The 22005-nt window shown below is 53.8% G+C and overlaps 2 protein-coding genes across 4 annotated transcripts; one reads left to right on the plus strand and one right to left on the minus strand.

The window, feature by feature from the left end:
• Nucleotides 1-6826: 6826 nt before the first annotated feature.
• On the minus strand, nt 6827-13845 carry YIF1B (Yip1 interacting factor homolog B, membrane trafficking protein). Of its 3 annotated transcripts, none has more exons than XM_016206470.2 (8): nt 13793-13845; nt 10020-10270; nt 9835-9939; nt 9558-9636; nt 9369-9426; nt 8190-8345; nt 8019-8112; nt 6827-7109 (listed from the first exon to the last, which is right to left on the minus strand). In XM_016206470.2, exons 1-8 carry the CDS (start codon nt 13833-13835, stop codon nt 6954-6956), a joined length of 942 nt encoding a protein of 313 aa, XP_016061956.2. In that variant the 5' UTR covers nt 13836-13845; the 3' UTR covers nt 6827-6953. The 3 variants fall into 3 exon arrangements, with proteins under 3 accessions (XP_016061956.2, XP_016061957.2, XP_016061955.2); XM_016206471.2 differs by having other exon boundaries at nt 9835-9912; nt 13784-13844; XM_016206469.2 differs by having other exon boundaries at nt 13784-13844.
• A 2460-nt stretch (nt 13846-16305) lies between these two features.
• KCNK6 (potassium two pore domain channel subfamily K member 6) lies at nt 16306-21573 on the plus strand. The gene is made up of 3 exons (XM_016206467.2): nt 16306-16627; nt 19906-20301; nt 20484-21573. Exons 1-3 carry the CDS (start codon nt 16306-16308, stop codon nt 20705-20707), a joined length of 942 nt encoding a protein of 313 aa, XP_016061953.2. The 3' UTR covers nt 20708-21573.
• Nucleotides 21574-22005: the final 432 nt, after the last annotated feature.

Here is a 22005-nt window from a genome sequence, read left to right on the forward strand (position 1 = left end):
TTTTTAAATGACCCACCATGGACTGTAACCCACACCTTGAAACACTGCTTGAAAGGCACAGGAGGGTTGGAATAAGGATGCATCCTGTTCAGAGGAAGACCGAGGCCTTCCTAAAATTGGAGTGGTTCTAACCAAAATCATGTGGGCCTCATGATTTTCATATTTTCCTGCAGTTCTAATCTTCTCAGGTCTCCCATGTGCCCCTGCATTGAAATGGGGACAGGGCACCACCCTGCTGAATTCGGCCTCTGGGCTCAGTCCTAATTCTGCTGCCTACCTGTGGGTGTTCCCTTCCTGGCCAATCACCTAGCCCACCTGAGCCCTGTGGCATCTGCAGCTGGCAACATGACTGGTAGACATGGCCAGTCCCGACCAATTCTGCTGTGTTGATCCCTTCAGTAGCAGCTTCTGAATGTGGGCCCCACCCCTAGACGTTCATAAACACATTTACTTGCACAGCCTTGTCCTAATCTGGCTGATAAAAATCACACATTCTGCCACCTGAGCAGCCCTGGATTATGCCATGTATGGCAATGAAGGCTATAACTACTCAGTGGCACTGCCCATGTGGCTTAACCAAACCAGGGCATTGTTGTTCCAAGTCAAGTTGACAACAAATCCTGAACCAAAATGCCCTGTGCCCCAGCAGTCTGTTTTGTATGTGGGAAAGAATGAGTCATAATGTCTCTCCATGGGGCATGAGGGCTGCTTTCCAGCCTTGTGATTATTGGCAATGACATCGAAGATCAGCAGGTCACCCTTAGCTCCCTGTGTGGGTCCTAATGGATGACAGATACAGCCTTAGACTACATCCTGGCTGAAATAAGCCCTGCTCATTCACCACCTGGATGGCCAGTTAGCCTCACAGCAGCAGAACCAACCCACTGCTGTTTGGAGTTCCTGTTCATTGTAGCCTTAATTCAGGAGTGGGGAACTTCCAGCCTTTGGGTCTGGCCCTGCCAAGGAACCCTCAAGTGGGACTCAAAATTGAATAAATCTGGGAGCTTTTGAAGTTGATAATTTAGTGTGGCCTGTGAATGATGTTATAAATATCCAAATGGCCCTTGGCAGAAAAAAGGTTCCCCACCCCTGCCTTAATTAAATGCTATATGAGAAAAGCTGAATAAATATTGTTCCAGCCCCTGTTAGATTTATTAGTGGCTGACAGAATGGCATACTTGTGTAAAAATTCATCAGAAGCTGGGGGGGAGGGGGGTGCGTTGGTAGAAACAGTTCTCCATGCTGCTACAGGTCTTGCTTGGTGTGCCAAGAATGCATGACCCTGACAGCTGCTTGCTTGGCCATTTCTCAGGGTTGGATTTGCAGCAAGTACCTTGAGGGATGAGGAAATGGCTCCCTTTGGATAAAGCATGCTTGCATACTGCCTGCTATAAAGTGGCAGGTCCCCAAGCTCAGTGTCCCACACTTGTCATGTAACCCTCTGTATGTGCAGGGCCCATTTGGACCCTCCACTTTGTCCCCATGGGGCAAGGGAAACCAACACAGATGGTGATGTTTATGTGGCTTGCTGTGAGTAATAAAGCCTTTTGACTCTGACCCAGGAGTCTAAAGGCTTTTGCCAGCATTTTGGAAACTACTACAGGCTAACTTACTAGCTGGTAAACAGTAAAATCAAAGCCTAGACACAATAGTCAGCTGGGTGGAGGCCAGCTGGGCTGTGAGCCCCTTGGCAACTCCCAAAGGATGGTTGTCAACATTTTCTGATTTTTAGCATTCCAGAATGCCCAAGGTCAGTGCAGCACTTGTGTCTTGTGGGAAAGGCGACCGAGGCACTGCATACTGTGTGCTTAAGGTCGTCTATCTCCTGAGATGTGGTTAAGTTCTAAGGAAACAGTGCACAGCAGGGATTATGGTGTTTATAGGACCAGGGCACTCTGTTCGTGTAAACTTTAGGAAAGAGACTAAACCAGGCCTTGAAGCAGTTGCTTTTCCAATGAGCCGTGTCAGTCCTCAGCCGTGTAGGAGTGTGGGACTCCCATGGAGGGCTGGGTCTCCCTACACCATCTTGACCTCACTGGCTACTAAAGTTGGCATTCAGAAATCTCCCTAAGTTGTAGTGATTAAAACATCAGGGTGTGCTGTGCTAGTGAAGCTTCAAGGAAGAGGAAGCTGATGTCGTAGTGAATGACATCAGTATTGCAGGCCAGTTGGGAACACAAGACTCCTTTTCCTACAAAGGAGAAGATATTGCTTACACCCTTAGGTAGGTTTTTTATTTCTACCTTTTAGGCAGAAATAATGAGGAAACAAGCAGGGAGGTCAGTGCCATTAGATGCCAGGGGTAGGCAGGGACTGGAGAGGACAGAAGGATGGACATACTCTCATCTTAGGATCTCGCACCTGTTTTTTTAATCCAAGCATTTGTGTGCTCCTTCCCAGCTTTAATCTGGCCTCCATTTGTAAACTTGGGTCTGGGTCAGGCAGAGCAGGGCAGTAAGGGACACTCACTGCCACCAACAGGGAATAGACAGGCTCCTGTGTCCATCTTCCTCTTCTCCCTTTCAGTAATAGAAGTCCCCAGGTTTCAGTGGGTATGTGGCTCCCCAGCGAGGAACTATATTTCCCAGTCTCCCCTGCAGTGACCATGTGTCTAAATCCTGGCCGAAGGGGTATATGCTGCCTCCAGGTAGGTTCCTTAAAAGGAAGTGCTGTGCCCTCCACTTGCCCCTTCAGGAGGAACTGATGGTGGGTGGGGGCCAGCCTGTCCAAGACAACACCCTGGAGGGATTCAGAACAACCAGATGGAAGGTGCCCGGATTCCATACCCACCCACTCACCCACTCTGGACTCCCACCAGCTCAGGCTTTTGTGGGAAAGATGAAGTTATCCCCGCAATTTCTAGAAGACTGCTCATACTGCTACTCCACAACCTTCTAGCCCAGTATCCTAGAGCATGGAATTGTACCTTTTGAGGCTCAACTGCCTCATATATAACATGAGGATCCTATTGCCAACTTCACAAGGAATCATGAGATAGATTGTGGATAATAAAACGGCACATTTGTTGAGCATCTATTTACCTTGTACCAGGCAGGCTCTGTGCAAAACCATCTACCTCATAAGGTAAGTTTTCCACTTTACAGAGGAAGAACTGACACCCAGAGTAGTTGACATATTTGTCCACAGAGCAGTAAGGTAGAGTGAGGGCTCACCTGTAAGCAGATTGATCTCTGGAACCCAAACTCATGGCCACTCTGTGCTTGCTCTAACCTGCCATTAGCACAGTACCTGGCATCGGGTAACCTCACTCATTCACCAAATGATAGCAAGCACCAACTGAGTTACGGTGTTCTGGGCTCTAAGCAAAGCAGACAGGGTCCTCACACTAACGGAATTTATGACCTGCCAGGAGAGACAGCCACTCTCATATCCTGCATCCAGTTGTGGGGAACAGCACAATCCTTTCACTTCTCATTCAGGGTAAAGAACAAAGATCCTTGATTTACAAGACTGCCTCCCATTCCTCCCCATTTTCTTTCTCTCCATTCTCACTGCCACTCTGAGGGCCTCTGCACTTGGTATGCCTGCCAGATGCTTGCATGGCCTCTTCTCATCTCCAGATCTTTACTTAAAAATGACTTCACTGATGCTTTCCCCAGCAACTCCACCTAAAGTGCAACCCCTCCCCAACATACCACACAGTTACTACCTAGTCCCCTTTCTTGCTACATTTTTTTTTTTTTAAATATATCTTTATTGATTTCAGAGAGAGATAAGGAGAGAGAGAGATAGAAACATCAATGATGAGAGTCATTTATCAGCTGCCTCCCGCATTTCCCCAACTGGGGATGGAGCCCACAACCCGGGCATGTGCCCTGACCAGGAATCGAACCCCGATCGCCTGGATCCTAGGTTGATGCTCAACTGCTGAGCCACGCCCGGCTGGGCTACATTTCTCTTCTTAGAAAATATTTTTTAAATATATCTTTATTGATTTCAGAGAGGAAGGGAAAGGGAGAGAGAGAAACATCAATGATGAGACAGTCATTGATCGGCTGCCTCCTGCATGCCCCCCGCTGGGGATCGAGCCCAAACGTGGGCTTGTGCCCTGACAGGGAATCAACTGTGATCTCCTGGACCATAGGTCTGTGCTTAACCACTGAGCCACATCTGGCCAGACAGCACATACTATTTTTTAGAATAGCTTTTATTGGGGTATAAGTTACATAAAACTCACCCCTTTCAAATGTACAATTCAGTGGTGTTTAATAACTTTACCAAGTGGTGCAACTGTCTCCATAAATCAGTTTTAGAACATTTTCTCCCACTACCATTCCAAGATCCCTCCTGCCCATTTACAGTTAATCCCCATTCCCATTCAATTCTCAGCAGCCACCAACCCACTGTCTCTTTAGTTGCCTTCTGTGAGTACATCACATGAATGCTGTCATACAACAGGTAATCTCTGCGTGGCTCCTTTTACCTGCGATGTGGCACGTGTCAGTTCATCCTTTTTGTTCTAAAGATATATCACCTTTTGCCTATCCATTCACCAACCAATGGTCATTTTAGTCTCCAGTGTGTGTTTGTTTTTCTAACGTTCTATACATTTTACTTTGTTTCCCCCATAGAATGTCAATTCAAGAGGGCTGGAAATTTTGTTCACCTCTGTACAGCTCTTGAACTGTGCTGGACACACAGAAGGTACTCGATAAATATATGCTGCTGGAATGAGTGAAAATAAAGATAGCAGCAGGGGCTGTGCTGGCCATCAGGCAGGGAGGAGGAGATGGTGACGGGCTCTGTGGAGCTGGCAGTCAGGGCAGGCTCCTCTAAGGAATGGACTTTGGAGCAGAGCCCTGAGTGCACAAGGCTGATTACTGCACAGTCGTCGTCATCCCCAGGCCCAGTCACTTGCTGTAGGTGCAGGTTGTCCAGCTGCTGGCAGTGCTGGGCTGGGCTGGAGAGAAACTCCAAAGGACATTTAGCCTGACAGTAAAGGAAGCAGGTGGCTCAGCCTGGCTCTTCCCCAGCTCCTCCCCCAGCCTACCTGGGTCCAGCCCACTGTGGGGAGGGAAGGCTGGGTTCTGCTGGCTGCCCCTTCCCCTGAGCACCCTCCAGGGTGAGATGGAGGGGCCAGGGACAACTGCAGACCTGAGCCACACTGCCTGGGTATGAATCACAGCTTTAGTCTGTTTATTGCTGCACTTGCCCCTGGTCATCTTACCTAACTGTTTGGTCCCTCAGTTTTCTCATCTGTAAAACAGGGATAGTAACAATATCTACCTTTTATTTTTAAAAAGCCAAAACAATGTTTCATAAGCATTTACTCTGTGCCAGGTACAGATCTAGGAAACTAATCCATCTGATTCTTTATCCCATATGGTAGCTGTCATTTACAGATGAGAAAACTGAGGCACAGGGATGCAAAGTTAGTTCCCCAGATCACCCCACTACCAAGTGGTACAGCTGGACTTTAAAGTCAGCAGGTTGGTCCCAAGTTCACACTCTTCACCCTTTTAGACTGCTTGTCACCAAGCCACAGAGGGGTTGTTAAAGTAATGTCCGTGCAGCTCTTGGAACAGTGCCTGGCACGCAGTAAGCACCAAGGGACTGATAGTGTTCTCACGGCACCCACGTCACAGGGAGCCACCCTCCCTCCCTCCCCTTTCTTCAAAAGCAGGCATCTGACACTTTTAGGGGAAGCTGATGACAGCTCTAGTACCCTCACCAGAAATCTGCAACTGCCCACCCCAACCCCCATCCATACAGCCCAACCTCATTTGCCAAGGCCGGAGGGGAGTGGGATTTTTGGTTTGCAGTTAACTGTCCACCCTCCCCATTGCCCACAGAGAAGTTGGGCGGTGCTGAGGGGGTGAGTCAGAGCTAAGGACTCTGAACAAAGTGAATTGTGTCTACTTTGGACACACCTCTCTCACCATATAAAGTTGGACCTGTGCTCCTGGGAGTGGGGGCCTTGAAGTGCAGGAGACATTCCCTGTGCCGATCCAGCCAACTTCTCTCAGCAGCCCTGGAGTCCACCTCCAAGAAGCCTAAGGGGGCAGGCCAGGTGAGGGACCCCAACCACAGCTCCCCCAAAATTCAGGGTCTGTCAGAAACAGGGGCAGCTGGCCCAGGGCAAATCACCTCTCCACAGGGCACATCCATGGAGGAATGGGGTATATAGTGGAATGGGGGTGCTTTTGACCCCAGGGCCTTGATGAGCCTCAAACTCGGGCTTCAGCTTGGGGGGACCTCGGCCTCACTGTTATGCTTTCAACTAGCATGGCCATGGCCCCGGCAGTTCCTCAGATTCTGACAGCAGCTCCAGCACCTCCAGCAGCTCCAGCAGCTCTGACATGGAGGCGAAGGTAAAATGCTTGTCCCTCCCAGACGGGTGCTGCGGGCCAGGGCAGGGGCCAGCCGGAATCTGGGCAACCCCTTCACCAAGGAACCCCCTCTCCTCTCCTATAGGCACAGCCCCGCCCTGCAGACTCGACTCAGCGAAGCACCCCCAGCAAGGTCAAGAAGCCCAAGGTGAAAAAGAAGGGGAAGAAAGCTTCTCACTGAGGGCCTGGGCTTGGCTCATTAAACCGTCTTCAGGCCTTCTGGTGGCCTTCTGGTGACCTCCTGGTGCAGGCAGCTGTGAACCTTCCCCCGGCCGGCCCCCTTCTCCAGCCGGCCTGGCCTGCCCCCTGTGGGCCTGGCCTGCCCCCTGTCGGGCAACCGCGCCACCACCAAGGAGAGGCCACCCATACAGGGCCCACCACGGTTTATTGTTTCCAGAACAGTGACCGCCTGCTGGGGGGCGGCTAGTGCAGCTGGGGATCTCAGCACCTGGCGTGGGGTGGGGTGGGGTGGGGCACAGGAGGGTCTCAGGCTGGGGGGCTGGCGGCAGCGCCTGGACCACAGCAGGGCGGGCAGGCAGGAGCTGGCAGGTGGCCCAGAGATGAGGCAGTAGGAGCAGCAGTTAGAGGCAGGGCCGGTCGCCCTCACCGCACCAGGTGGAAGGTGAGCCAGTACATGAGTAGAGGCTGCGCAGCTGCCACCGCCATGGTCAGGTACATGCGCAGCTGGTTCCGTGCTCCGCGCACTGGGACTCCCTCAGCCGCAGCCTCGGCCAGGATCTTCAGCCGCAGCGTCCGGATCTGGGGCCGGTAGAAGTTACCCTTGAGACCTCTCGGCCAGTGGGGGCACCTGGACACTTTCAGTCCCTGACCCTCTGCAGCCTCTACTTTCTCCCTCCCTAAACAGGGGCAGCTAGGGCTCTGCTTCTGGGGCTCCTTGGCTTCCCTCAAATCTAATAGATGGTGATACTCCTCCCCAGGCCTTGTGAGAAAATGTGAGGGTTCAAACCCAAGCCAGGCCCCTAAGTGAGTGAGGTGAGGAATAGCACTGTGATTACCCTGCCTGAACCGGGTGGCCAGGCTCGGCTCTGGCTGCTGTCACCTGCTTACGTTGGTCAGGTGGTAATTTAACACAAACCAGAATGCCTTTTATTTTCAATCTTGTAAATAACATTTAAGTCAAAGTTTATGTCCTCCACTTCCCACACCAAGTCATCCAAGTATCCAGAGGTGCAATTGTGATCCCCATTTTACAAAAGAGGAAGCTGAGGCTGTAAAAGAGGAAGTGATCTGCCCAGGATCCAGCTAAGCTTGCAAACCCAGGCCTAGTGAATGCTAGCGCACTTAACCAGCCCCCACTAAAAGCCCTCGACAAGCTGCTTCAAGGGTGTCGAAACTGTTAATCCTAAAGGAAATTCTGGCAGGAAAGTCCACCATGTAAGAAGAGCAGTGTGATGGTAAGCACCCACCCACCTCAGCAGTCTGGCTTGCTCCTCTCTTCCTTTAGGCCCCAGCTTGGACACCCCCTCTTCCAGGAAGCCGTCCTGACCCCCAGGCTGTGGTAACCACTTCAGGGCTTCTCAGTTCAGCAATGCAGCTCTGGTCTAAACTCCCCACCTGACAGCCTCTGCTTGGATGTCTCCAGGGGAACCCAACTCTGCCCAAGAGGCCTGTGTCTTCAACCTCATGCTCCCTGGAGCCCCAGCTCACCATGAACACAAAGATAGACACGCAGCACCAGCCCAGCACCAGGTAGTAGCCAATCTTCCCAAAGAGCAGGCCCATGAGGACCCCGCCAATCATCCTGGGGGGAAGGGAGAAGGCTGGTGTGAGGAAGAGTCCCAGGCCTGGGGCTGGTGGTGGGGAGATGGTGGTACTCACCCGACATATTTGTAGCCCAAGAAGGCCACCAGGTCAATAGTGGTGAGGTCGGTGTTGACGGTGACCAAGTAGAGGCTGAGCAGGATGGCCAGCACCTCCAGCGTCAGCCAGGCCAATGCGGAGCTGGCCTGTAAACCTAGGAGATCGGGGGAGAACCTGCCGGCACCCAAGCTGTCATTCAACTGACCTGCTTAAACCCTCCCTAAACATTCACTTGGGGACAGCCTGTGTTGGATAGGGCTGGAGACCCAACAGTGACCAAGATGGATGTGGGCCCTGTCCTCATGGAAGTCCCATTCCAGGAAAGGCAGACCTGTCCTCAGTGACACCCTAGACACATCAGGGCTGGGGCTGGGGAAGCACAGGGTAGGGGAGGTGCCTAACCCAGCGGGGAGGGGGTGTCAGATAGGGCTTCCCAGAGGAGAGGACACCTGCACTGAGGCCTGAAGGAGTAAGGAGCTGGTTGGGAAAGAAGGACCTTGGCCTCTGCCATATTCAAATGACAGTTATTTTCAGTGCCACAAAGGAAATGAACAGGGGCATATGAGCAAGAGGTGGGGGCTTGACCGAGCCTGGGGGGGTGGGAAGGCTTCCCCAAGGAAGTGACATTTGAGTGGAGACATTCTGAGTGAGCAGGTGCTCAGCACGTGATGATGTAGGGGAGGAACATACTCCTGAGCAAAGAGAACTAGATTCAGAGGCCCTGGGATGGTGGTGCCGGGCCCAGTGGAGGCTGGAAAGAGGGCCAGAGTGGTGCAGCAGAGTGGGGAGGGACAGAGAAAGGCCTCGTGGGGGGCAGTGTGGCGCTAAGGAGCTAGGGCTTCGTCTGGGGCCAGGGGAGCTATAGACAGCTTCTGAGCAGGGTGGGACATGGTCAGGCCTGCTGTCAGGCAAGACCTTCCTGGCTGCTGCTGGAGTCAGGGTGCAGGGGGTGTGGGGTCAGGGCAGTTAGCTAGGAGAGGGAGAGGATGAGGCTGGATCTAGTGGTGGAGGCCAAGGGGAAAGATGGATTTAGAGAATCACCCAGCACAGTTGCCACATGTGGGTGGGAGAGGGTGACCCTGAGTATGACACGTAGGGAGCAAGGTGGGGCTGTTCTGAGAGAGGGAACCAAGAGACTCCTGACTGCCCCCTTAACCCCCAAAGCCCATGCCACTCTACCCAATCGAGTCCTCTTACCTATCCTGGGTTCCCAATGCCAGGCCAGCCACCAAGATGTAGGTGATAAAAGCCATAGCTGTGGGACGTAGACACACAGACACAGGTCAGAGGAAGGACCATCCTGGGCCTCCAGGCACCTAAACCTCTGCCCAAGACATGCCCACCCAGAGGGAGGAAGGTGCCAGGCAGTGGTGAGTAGGGTGAAACCTGGAATGTAGAGGTCAGGAGCGTTGACATCGAAGCGGGGGGCCACTGGCGTGTCCTGCTGGTACTGCACCTCCCAGTCCTGTAGGGATAGTGGGGGAGCAGGCAGGACCCCCAGAGCTGGGCTCCTTCACCCTGCTTACAGGCCCTCTCTTAGGGCGAATCACCCATCCTGCCTCTCACGCTTGCCAGGCTCTGACTCAACCCCCACCCACCACCCCCTACCCAGAGCCTGTCTCCCTCTCTGACCATGGACCCCTCAGGAGGGTAGTACTCTCACCTGGTGCAGGTACGGAAAGAAGAGCAGCCCCAGTTTTCTGCCCACGTACAGGGTGTCCACAGCGAAGTAATACTTGAGCTTAGTGACAGGGATGAAGCGGTCAATCTGGGGAGGCAGAGCTCTACCTGAAGCCCTGGCCCCATGGCCCCAGCAGTCCCCCACTCCCACCAGCCCAACCCACTCACGTTTTTATCCACCAGCTCCTTGCCCTGCGCGGCTAGGCTGCTCCCATAGGCCATGGCCATGTTGGACACAGGATCAGCCAGGAAGGCTGCCTGGGGGGACGCGGAAGCTGCAGGGTAGCCCAGGCCACTGGGCCCCCGCTGGGCCCCATAGCCCCGGCTCTGGGCTGAATTCTGGGCAGAACTTGTGTCATCAAAAAGCTGGTGGGGGTCAGCCATGCCCAGCTGGGACACAGGGATCCTCCGCTTTGAGGCTGTAGGGGAGAGAGGTGGAAGCCTCATTCATTCTGTGGGTACACTTGCTCCCACCCTGCCGCAGTGGGGAACTGGCTTTCATGTTAGATGGGCTGGCCAGTCAAGTGTGTGCAGGCTCTGCTTGCTATTCATCCATCCAGTAAATATTGCAATAATTCAGCTTCAACTGAGCACTAACGACGTATCAGGCCATGTTTTAAACACTACAGGTTAACTCATTTAATCCTCATAACAACCCATTGTGTTGATGCTATTAGCACCCCCATTTTACAGATGGGAAAAGTGAGCCCTAAAGAAGTTCAGGTCCTTACCTAAAGTCATACAGACAGTATGAGGCAGAGCCAGGGTTCAAGTTTTTTAAAGGTCTCTCTGGCTTCATGTTGGGGGTGGGGACAGAGAGGGGAGGAGAGAGGAATCTGTTGGTGGTCCAGGTAGAAGACCAGGATGGAGGGTGGGGACTGAGGGGAAAGGGGTTGCTGCTTCTGGATGGATTTTGGAGGCAGGAGGGAGGTCCAGGACCTGCTGGAGGCATGCTTAGCTTGGATGGGGTAAGGAAGAGAAATGAAAGAGGAATATGGAGACAGCCAATTTGAACCCAGCACTCTGGCTCCAAGGCCCCTACTCCTAACCAATAAGCGATGTTGCTGCAGCCAATATTCACTGAGTTCTTCCTATGTACCAGGCACCAATCTGGACACAGGGAACAGGGTGGTAGGGTTACAATGGATGGGGTAGGAGGCAAATCATCGGCATTGTTACTTTCTCTGGGCCTCAATTCTCTCCTCTGTAGAATGGGGTTAGCAGTTCAAGGTGAAGTGACACCAAAGCAAAGTGACACTCATAAACAGCTAAGCCCCTGGCCTGGCACCTTTTATCAATTATGACCCCCTCAGCCCTTCATCTCAATTATTTGTAGCTGGAAAACTGACCTAGGTGACCTCAATCCCAGTGCACGCAACAGTGGTTCAGGCCCCCGTGTCCTCAAATCCCATTTCTCTTTTCTCTCTCCCAGTTTTAGCTTAAAGAGTCACTTCCTAAAAGCTTTGGTGTGAGCCCTTCCCTCCCTGTCACCCCCTCAGCCAGTGGCATTTGGGGTCCTGACTCCTAAAGACTCTCTGCACCACCAGGTCGAGGCCATTATATTCTGCTCTCATCCAACTTAAGCCCTCACAGCACTGAATGCATTGCTCCAAATGCCAACTTCCAACTCTGCTCTCTTGGCTTCCAAGACACTGTACCTGTCTTTTTCTCATTCCTATATGAGTCCCACAAACACCTACTGAGTACCCCCCTGTGTTAGGCTCTGATGCAGGTAGCAATGGTCAAAAGGACAAAAACTCCCGCCTTCATGGACCTGATGATCTCACGATCTGTCCCTCTCAATCAGTGACTTATTTCCAGCTCCCTGAAATGTGTGACCTAATTTTCCACCCTTGGCTTGTCTTCTGCCTCTCACCTAGGACGATAGCACCCACACCCACAGCTTTCACAGTGACACTGTGCCTTCGGCTCTGAGCTCTGTCTTCTCTCCTGTAGCCACACCCAGATCAGGCACTTCTTGGCAATGCCCTCTGGCTGCCCCTGGGCCCTGACCTCAGTCCCCAAATCCCTGATTCCCCTTCTGTCTGGCATCCAACCAACCAATCGCTAATGCTCACCCACTGTGTCTCAATGTTACCCTTCCCTCTCAGACTGTGTCATCTTGCACCTCACTTAAATGTCCTCCTCCTGGGTCCTCCTGTCCATTCTTAGCTGCACCAACCTTCTCTCCAGTGGGCAGGCAGAGTGATCTTTTTAAGTGCAAATAAGAACATTTCCTGTCCTCTGCCTAAGATCAGGGCTCACGGTGTTGAGGAAATCCAAATGCCTATGAGGCCTGGCAGGACCCATCCCTGCCAACCACCCTCGTTTACTACCTTACTGATCCTCGGACAGTGGCCTCCTTTTGGACCCTGACTCTGCCAAGCTCCTAGCCCCCACAGCCTTTTAAAAAATATATGTTTTATTGATTTTTTTTTTTTTTTTTTAGAGAGAGGGAGAGGGAGAGAGAAACACTGATGAAAGAGAAACATCCATTGGCTGCCTCCTGCAGACCCCCTACTGGGGACTGAGCCAGCAACCTGGGCATGTGCCCTAACTGGGAATCGAATGGTGGATGGGACAACACCCAACCAACTGAGCCACACAGGCCAGGGCCCCCACAGGCTTTTGAACATGCAATGCCATCACCTTGGAACACCTTCCCATGATTAACAACTGCCAATGTAGCACTCAGGCCTCAGCTCAAATGTTTCCTTCTCAGAGAGACCTTTCTCACTCCTCAATATAAACACTAGCCCCACCTTGTTCTTTCTCATAATATCCAGTGATTCTTTGTTCCCTTCTGAGCACTTACCACAATTGCTAGATATATATTCATTTGTCTACTTGTTTACTCGGCAGAAGCCTCCAATGCTTTTCCCTCTCACCATAAATCTCCTTCTCTGGGTTAATTCCTCATTAGATATACCTCTTCCAGGAAGCTTCACTGACACCCCCAGGTTAGGTCACAGGTGTAATCTGGGCCATCACAACACCTTCCTCCCAGCCATAACCACTCTGATGGCGCTACCCCCACCCTGACCCTAACCCCTCTGCCTGTTCTGCTCTCATCAAAATGTCCATCACTCTAGTCTGCTGCTGTCTTCTGCTCTGCACTGGTAGCTCCATGAGGACAGGAACCTGTCGGGGCACCGCTGTATCTCCAGCATCACCCACCACAGGACCAGCCAGGCACCTTACTGATGGTTGAAGGGAGGAATGAGCGCATCACCCTGTCTCCCTCAACAACCAGGCCTCCTCAACTCCTAGTCACATCCTGGATTAGTCCTTTTAGGGCCCAAATTACCTGGCTGACTTGTGTCTGAGTTTGCTGTCTGTATGCCCACTAAACTTGGAGCTGTAAGTTAACAAGGACCAATGCTATTCTGGTCACTACCAGGTACCCAACTTCCAGCACGGGGCCGGCGCAAGGGAGCTGAGGCAGGGTATGTTGAACGAATAAATGAGATACACTCAAGGAGATTAAGAGGAATTCAGACATACAAATTCACAAAGATGGAAAAAGGAGGTTAACAGCTCAATAAACACAAGTTAAAATCTTAAATAAGGGATAACCATGGTCCTCTTCCCTCACGGAGGGCTATGAACGCTGTCCTAAGGCATGGGCGACAGCCCATGGCCACGAAAGGGTAGGGGGTAGGCTGATCGCTTACTGCAGATCAAAGGAAGTCGCGCTTTACTGTTCATCATACAATATCCTGCCCAAAGTTGTTTTCTTTCAAAATAATTTCCTAAAGAAAAGAAGACTCGACCCCAAGGCACCCCTACCCGGAGCTGGCACCCCTGTCCGATGCACACCTCGAAGCTCTAGATCCCTGACTTCGTGACCTCAGACCCGCAGCGACCTCACCAACTGCCGCGGCGGCCCCGCCACTCCCCCGCCCTCCCGATCACCTCAGCCGGCCACGTACGCCACTTACGCTGCCGGGGAGTCCCCGCCGCCGCCAAGCCTGCCGGGTGCATCCTTAGCCGCCGCCGCCGCCGCCGCCGCCCCAGCCGCGGTTCGAAATGTGCCCGCCCGGCTCCCGTAGCCACGTCCTACCGGCGACGCGACAGCCAATGGGCGTTACGATAAGTCAGAGGCCACGCCCTCTTGCGGAGGCGTGGACGAGTTGGCTGTAGGTAAGAGGGGAGGGCTGGAGGCCCGGGGCGTGAGCCGAGAGTCAAAAACGGAGCCGCAAGAGGGCGGGGCAGGGAACCCTAGGAGTAGACGGTGTGGTGCATGATGGGAAATGTAGGTATCGAGCGACGAGGCCGATGGGACATGGAGTCCTCTACGGACAGACGCGTCTCCGAGAGCTCGCTGAAGCCAGGGAAAGGTGCGGAGCAGGGAAGGAGAAGTCCGTTTGTGTTCCGGAGAGGCTAAGCGGAGTGGTGCGGGCTCTGACCCTTATGTAATCTTGGTAGACCTTAGATATTAAAGTAAATGTGTAGAGTGAGAAAAGGACATTCAGCAAGTTAGGCGGGAAGAACCAAGGTGTCTGTCTTGGAACATATCTTTAGACACTTCCCCAGAAAACCATAAAAATGCTTTGCGTTGTGACCTGGCTTTCCCAGTCCTCCAAAAACACTCTCTACACCCCCCAGCACTCACAGCACACAAAGGCACACCTGCAAGTGAGAAGCCCTGAGAAGTAAGTTTCCTTAGTCTCTCCTCTCTTTGTCCCTCGGTCTCCCCGTGTGTCTCACTCGGTCTCCCCCTTCCTCTCCCCGCTCAGCCTCCCCTTTTCTGTCCCTCACTCTCCTCCACTTATCTCAGGCAAAGATAATGGTAGAAGTGACTTCTGGGCAGTGATAACACTCCGGAAGGATGTCAGCAAGAGACTGTCACTGTGGCTTTCCCTTTCCTCCTCTGAGACATTGTCTTTTTGGGGGACCTCGAGGACTGTTCTGGTCTCTCAGTTATGAGTCCTGGCTTAGTCACAGGCTTTCTTTTTGAGTGAGGTGCCCCCATTCCTGTCCTGCACCTCTGGATTAGCATCTGTTCCTTGGGCTCTACCACCATTTTCTCATCTTCTGAATATTTTTTATTAGTAAAGCAAGAGTTTTAGCTTTCTGCTGGCCTTGTGTTCACATGGTCACACCTTACCAGTTTTGTGACTACTCCAATTTTAAGCCTAAAATTTCTCATCTGTTTAATGGAAATAATAGAGGAGGGGTTGAGGATTTCATACAACCTCATGTGTCCACAGGGCCTGACATGTTGAAGCCTTTGATCACTGGCCCCTACTGTTACTGTTGTATTATCAGGCGTCTCTTCCTGTGAGTTCTCAGCCCCAAGTTGGGTTCTTCCCCAAGAGCTGCGGCAGTTTTATAAATAGAACCAGCCGGGGTATGTCTGAGCTGGGCCCCCAGCCCCACTCCTGTGCCAGTCAGATGTGGTCAGGATTCGGGGCTGCGCTCCGGAAGGCAGAGAGTTCCAGATGGAGGGGGATGGGGAGAAATGTACAGAGAGAACAGGAAAGGAAAAATTCCCTCTTCCGTGGAGGTGTGGATCTGTGGATCTGCCTGGAAAAGAGACCCTGGCTCATTCCTGTCCATCCTTAGTCTCTCACTTCGGGTATCTCCTTCCTCTGGAAGCTCTCTTGACCTCTCAAAAGCTGAGAGCTGCCTCCTCTGGGCTCCTCAGGGCTCCCCAGTGCTCTAGGCATCCGCCATCCCAGCCCTGGTCACTCTGCCTGTATTTCTCTCTGGGCTCTCACTCTGGTGAAGCACTGGGAGCCCCATCAAGGCAGGTTCCAGAACTGACTTGGTCACTCACTGCTGCGTCCCCAGCATCACCCAGCAAAGGGCCGGGCACAAAGTGGCTCCTAAGCAAAGATTTGGTGAAGAACTAAAGATCCCGACTCTGTCCTGAGGGCGCAGGAGGCACCTGTCCCTGTGGCGTCCTTCGTTGTGAATCAGACCTCCCTGCGGCGGACGCAACTCCACTCCGGAGCGCACGGCTCGGCGAACGGCGCGAGGACTGGATGTGCGTTTGTCCGGTTGTAAGACGAGCGCCGTCTTCGTGGCGGAGCGGGACGGCGCGGCGGAGCTGGGACGCGACTCCCGGGGCCGCGAGCAGGAGAGAGCTCGGATTCTTTCTGACCAAAGGAGTCGAGACGCCTGGGACGCCGAGCGGGAAGGGATGGAAGGAAGGGCAGCATGGCCCCGCTCTTTCCATCCCGCCCGTCCGCTGGGTCCCGGAGCGCTGAGCTCCACCCTCTCATGCTAACACCTGGCAGCGGGGCGTGCCTCAGTTTCCCAGAGGCGGGGCGCCTCTCCACCCCCGCCCCTCCCCTCCCCTTTTTCCTCTCGTTCCTCTTCGGGGCGTTGGTGGCCCAGCCTCGAGCACTCCGGAACTGAAGCTGGGCGCCGGGCCATCGGGAGGCCGGGGCCACGTCAGCGGGGCGGCGGGGCTCGGGGAGCCTGTGGGGGGCGGCGGGCGGGCGCCATGCGGCGGGGCGCGCTCCTGGCGGGCGCCCTGGCCGCCTACGCCGCCTACCTGGGGCTGGGCGCGCTGCTGATGTCGCGGCTGGAGGGGCCGCACGAGGCTCGGCTCCGCGCGGAGCTGGAGTTGCTGCGGGAGCAGCTGCTGCGGCGCAGCCCGTGTTTGGCCGCCCCCGCCCTGGACGCCTTCGTGGAGCGAGTGCTGGCGGCCGGCCGGCTGGGGCGCGCTGTGCTCGCCAATGCCTCGGGGCCCGCCAACGCCTCGGACCCCGCCTGGGACTTTGCCTCTGCGCTCTTCTTCGCCAGCACACTGGTCACCACCGTGGGTACGTGAGCGCCGCCCCAATCCCCAAGCCCTCGAGGACCCGGGACCCTCACCTCATCCCTGCCCCCAGGGGCACCCGGCGCCCTCAGGAGATAACCCTATCCCAGCGGATCGCTCAAAACCCTCAGAGAACCCGGGATCCACAGTCGTGGGACCCGCCCCCCTCGGGAAGCCCTTGTCCAAGCCTCTACTCCCAGCACGAAACCCCCAGTTTCCTCCAGGAGGAGGGCTGTACTCAGAGTATGTTCCAGGGAGCATCTGGGACATTTTTTCTCTGCCTCAGTCCCCTTGGAGACCCGGGTCCGTCCAGTCCCCTCTGGGGCTAGGACTACCCTCAGAGACCTCCAGCAAGGACCCTGGACCTGAGACCCTTACCCTCTCTGGACCAGGACCTCAGCCACCAAGGACCTCTGCCCTTCTCTCTGGGCTCCGAATGCCATCCCCTCCAACAATGTCTCCTGACTGACTGATGACATATATCCTTCCTGAACGCCCTTTGGGAAGTCCTACCCCAACCTCCTTCTGACCCTGGTGCCCAATGAGAACCCTGAATCTCCAGACCCCTCAGGGTGTCATCACTAAAGACCTTACTGCCAGGAGAGATCCCTCAGTGAGTACCTGGGGCCTCCCTCTGAGAGGTCCGCTTCTCTGGATCTAGACCACTCCCCTGCAAGGGGCCCTGCCCTCCTTCATCCCCACTCCCCAGCGGGTGAGCCCTGACTCCAGACACAGGCCCCCTGTCCACATACCCCACTCCATCTTAACATCTCCCCTGTACTGGGGAGCCCTCAATGCAGAGTTTTCTCCCAGTAGAGACACTGGTTTTCTCTGAACCTGGAATTTCCATTTTTAGCAGCCCTCAACTACGTATGTGTGAGAGGGACCCACTGTGGAGGGAGTTGGATTACCGTCTGGAAGTCCCCTGGCCAGGACTCCCTCCCCTCCAATCCCAAAACTGACTGGAACAAAACCCCTACTGCTTTCCAAGCCAGGGACTCCCCACAGGAGCCTCTTTCAACCTTTGAACCCCTCGTTGAGACTCTCACCACTCTCTGGACCCTGACACCCCTCAGCAAGAGCCCTCGGCCTCCTATCAGGGACCCCAGGGCCCTCCACACACACTGTTGGTGAGAGCAGAACCCCCCCCCCACACACACACACACGATACCAGCGCAGGGACTCTGCTTTCTGCACCTACTACCCCTGCCCTGAGACCCCCTGTGCCCAACCTGGATGTGCCAAGAAAGGGAATCTCCTGGGCTCCTGGAAACCTTCCAATCTCTAGGCCCACAGTGGGGAACTCCCTGTTTACTCCAATGCTGCCACAGCCTGTTTTGGATCCGAAATTCTCCCCTCCACTAAGGATGCTTCAGGCCCCCGGCACCCCAGAGCCCTCCAAAGCGTCTAGTCAAAACCATTACCACTTTCCACCCTTGACACGCTCAGGACCTGAGACACCCACCCCATCCCCTCCCCCCCTTAGCATTGTCCACCTTCACCACGTCCTCTCAGCATCCTTGGGTTCATAACCCCCTCAGCCCGAGGATTCCCCTCCCAATCCTATTTGTGATCCAGAAAATGCCTCCACTGGTACTTGTCCCCTCTTTCCTCTGGACCCAGGATCCATTTCAAACCGGGACACTGGCCTCCGATTTCAGATTACAGACTCCCTAGATCCCTTTCTCTGAAACCAACCTCCTCAAATGGGACCTACCACCTCCCCCAAAGCCCTACCTGGGAAATCCCTTCCCACCTCAGCCCCCAGCAGACCGGGGAAAACCCTGTTGTAAGGCTCTGCTGGTCCTTCCACATCCCTTCCCCCAAACTTCCTTCCTCTTCCTTCTCTTCGCTAGGAATTTGACCTGGGGGGCGGGGCTGGGGGAGGGCTGGGGCAGGCCTAGACAGACTCCTAACTCCTCCTCCCCGCCTGCAGTAGCCGGTGGCCTTTGCCTTTGGTGCCCCATTGTGTGGACCAGCAAACTGAGGCCATGGGCAGCAGGGCTGGACGCTCCTCTCACACTCTGTTCCGCTGGCTGGGCCTGCCCGAGTGGCTCCCGGGCTTCACTGGGTCACATGAGTATCTCCATCAACTTCCTCCCAGATCTTGGCTTCTGAGAAGTTGTCCCAGGCAGGACAGGAGAAGAAGCCAAATTCAAGGCAGGTAGTGCCTGGGTTCGAATCCCTGCTCAGCTGCCGCTCAGCAAGAGGTCTCAGTGTCCTCCCTCATCCATAAAATTCAGATAATAACACTCACCACTTCACAGAAATAGTAAAACCTGGTAGAGGACTTGCCACATGTGGCTTTAACTCAGCACAACAGCCTTGTGAGGCAGGTACCATTAGTGGCCCTATTTTTTTTTAGCAATACAAACTGAGGCCCAGAGACGCTGGGCACCCTGCCCAAGGACACACAGCTAGGAAGGTGTAAGAGTGGAAGTCTGAACCAAGGCCCTCAGGCCTCAGAGTCCTATGCTCTTTTTTTTTTTTTTTAAATGTATCTTTATTGATCTCAGAGAGAGGAAGGTAGAGGGGGAGAGAGATAGAAACATCAATGATGAGTCATTGATCCGCTGCCTCCTACACACCCCCTGCTGGGGATCAAGCCCACAACCAGGCATGAGCCCTGACCAGGAATGGAACCATGATCTCCTGGATCATAGGTCAATGCTCAACCGCTGAGCCACACTGGCCGGACAAGAGGATGTAACACTTTAAAATAAGGTAGTCTGGGAAGGCCTCACCGAGAAGGTGATATTTGAACAGAGACCCAGAGGAGCGGAGAAGGGATACCTGAAGGTAGGGTGTTCCACAGGGAAAAAACAGACAGCACAAAGGCCCGGGGGTGGAAGTGTACTTCCCTGCTTGATGGCGTGGCGCCTTGTGGGTCATGATGAGGACTTTGTCCTTTCACTTGAGTGGCATGGAGCCACAGAAGGGCACTGAGCAGAGAAGGGACGTAACTTAACACTGGTGTTCATAGCATCCCTCCGGCTGCGTTGGGAGGGCAAACTGTGGGGGCAAGGGGTTGGTGGAGGGAGGCCTGGGAGGAGACTACCAGGGTAGACACGGGGGTGGGGTGGGGTGAAGTGGGTGGGTTTGGGATCTATTTGAAATTTGAGATGACAGAAAGTGGGTGTGAGTGATAGGGCAGTCAAGGATGTCCAGAGATAAGAGAAACGGGGGCAAGTTCAAGGGTAAAATTAGGTCTTGGTTTAGGGTGGCCACAGACCCCCACGTAGGGGTGCCAAGTGGGCAGAAGAATTTCCATTTTTCCCGCAGGTTATGGGTACACTACGCCACTGACTGACGCGGGCAAGGTCTTTTCCATCGCCTTTGCGCTCCTGGGCGTGCCGGCCACCATGCTGCTGTTGACTGCCTCTGCCCAGCGCCTGTCACTGCTGCTGACCCATGCGCCCCAGTCCTGGCTGGGCATGCGCTGGGGCTGGGACGCCCGGCAGGTGGCCCGCTGGCACCTGGTGGTTCTGCTGGCGATCGTGGTGACCACCTGCTTCCTGGTGCCAGCCGCAATCTTTGCCTACCTTGAGGAGACCTGGAGCTTCCTGGATGCCTTCTACTTCTGCTTCATCTCTCTGTCCACCATTGGCCTGGGTGACTATGTGCCCGGGGAAGCCCCTGGCCAGCCCTACAGGGCCCTCTACAAGGTGCTGGTCACAGGTGAGTAGGGTGGCTGGCTCCGGATCAAGGACGGGGACAGAGCCTTGTCCTGAAGGGCATGAGGGGAACCTGGCCTGTCTGAAGGGGAAGCTGAGGGTCACAGCCCCACCCTCGGGGGTCCGGTAGCCCCTTGGGCTGCCTGGGTTCTGAGTCTACCCATGGCCCCTCTGCTGTCTCTGCAGCCTACCTCTTCCTGGGCCTGGTCACCATGGTTCTGGTGCTGCAGACTGTCCGCCACGTGTCCGACCTTCATGGCCTCACAGAACTCATCCTGCTGCCCCATCCGTGCCCTGCCAGCTTCCATGACGATGAGGATGATCGGGTGGATATTCTAGGCCCCCAGTCAGAGCCACGCCAGCAACTCACCACCAGCTCCCACCCTGACTATGCCTCCATCCCCAGGTAGCTGGGGCAGGCACCTTGAGACTGGATGGACCACATGACTACAGCTGACATACTAGACCGTCATGGGCACATGCCAGTGCTTGTGAGAGCACTGCCACCAACTGTCCATCCTTTGTCGTACCTGCCCTGGGCTCCCCAAACACCTGCATTGCTTTGTTCTCCTGGCCCCTTCTCTCATCTCCCACACACTCTGTGCCTCTTTGGCTTCCTCACTGTCTGTCTGTCCTTCTCAACATCTCTTTGTTTCTTACTCTTTTATTTTTAAACATATTTGCACACTTAGAGATATCTTCTCTTTTTTAATATATCTTTATTGATTTCAGAAAGAGGAAGGGAGGAAGAGAGAGAGATAGAAACATCAGTGATGAAAGAGTCATCATTGATCGGTGGCCTCCTGCACGCCCCTGCTGGGCATTGAGCCTGAAACCCCGGCATGTGCCCTGACCGGGAATTGGACATAGGTCAATGCTCAACTGCTGAGCCATGCTGGCTGGGCTGTTTCTTTCTCTTTTATTCCATCTGCTTCTCTCAGGCTATGCTGACTCATTTCTCAGGCAAATGCCAGCAATATACATATGTGTATATGTGTGTCAGTTTTTCTTTCACTATACACAAGTGGTACCTAGTATGGTGAGGTGGTTACCATTACAGACTCTGGAAGCAGAGTCCCTGGGTATAAATCTGAACTCTGTCACTCCCAATCAGGGCAGGTGATTTCGTCTCCCTGTGCCTGAGTTTGCCAATCTGTGAAATGGGAGGATAACAGCACCTACCTCATGGACTTGTTAGAGGATTAAGCAATTTAATATCTGTAAAGCTCTTAGAACAGTGTCTGGTATTCATTAAAATGTTGGCTAATGATTATTATCACTTCTGTACTTGCTTTTTAATATTATATAAGTTATATAACACTATATATTTTTCAAATATTATTCTCATTTCTGCACCTTGGTTTTTTTCACCAACCCAGTGTAATTCATAGACAGTTCCAGAGACAAAAAAGTAGGCCTCATATCCTTTCTAATGTCTGCAGTGCCTCCTCTAGGACACACATCCCATAAATTATTCCAACATCTCCTTAATGGACATGTGGGTGGTTGGCAGTCTATGGCATAAAGGATGCTGCAAGGTGTACCTTGTACATCAAGGCTAACAGAGGCACCTCCCCCTCATGGGACTGTATTTCTAAGTAGGGGTGCCATGAGAAGACCACAATCTCTCTGACTCTCCTCCCTGGCCCATGGGGCGGGCTGGGGGTGGGGAGTCTAGACATCCATCAGCTGTTCATTTACATAGAAC

This window comes from Miniopterus natalensis, chromosome 18 (assembly GCF_054644295.1).
Source record: "Miniopterus natalensis isolate mMinNat1 chromosome 18, mMinNat1.hap1, whole genome shotgun sequence".
In the NCBI taxonomy this organism is placed as follows: domain Eukaryota; kingdom Metazoa; phylum Chordata; class Mammalia; order Chiroptera; family Miniopteridae; genus Miniopterus; species Miniopterus natalensis.

Bases quoted from the DNA above. Each gene is read 5' to 3' on its own strand.
- YIF1B (XM_016206469.2), bottom strand. From the start codon at position 13,835: ATGCACCCGGCAGGCTTGGCGGCGGCGGGGACTCCCCGGCAGCGTAAG. The intron at 10,271-13,783 runs GTACGTGGCCGG...TCTCCCCTACAG, and splicing joins TCCCCGGCAGCGTAAGTGGC to CCTCAAAGCGGAGGATCCCT. The intron at 9,940-10,019 runs GTGAGTGGGTTG...CTGCCTCCCCAG, and splicing joins AGGAGCTGGTGGATAAAAAC to ATTGACCGCTTCATCCCTGT.
- KCNK6 (XM_016206467.2), top strand. From the start codon at position 16,306: ATGCGGCGGGGCGCGCTCCTGGCGGGCGCCCTGGCCGCCTACGCCGCC. The intron at 16,628-19,905 runs GTACGTGAGCGC...TTTTTCCCGCAG, and splicing joins CACACTGGTCACCACCGTGG to GTTATGGGTACACTACGCCA. The intron at 20,302-20,483 runs GTGAGTAGGGTG...CTGTCTCTGCAG, and splicing joins CTACAAGGTGCTGGTCACAG to CCTACCTCTTCCTGGGCCTG.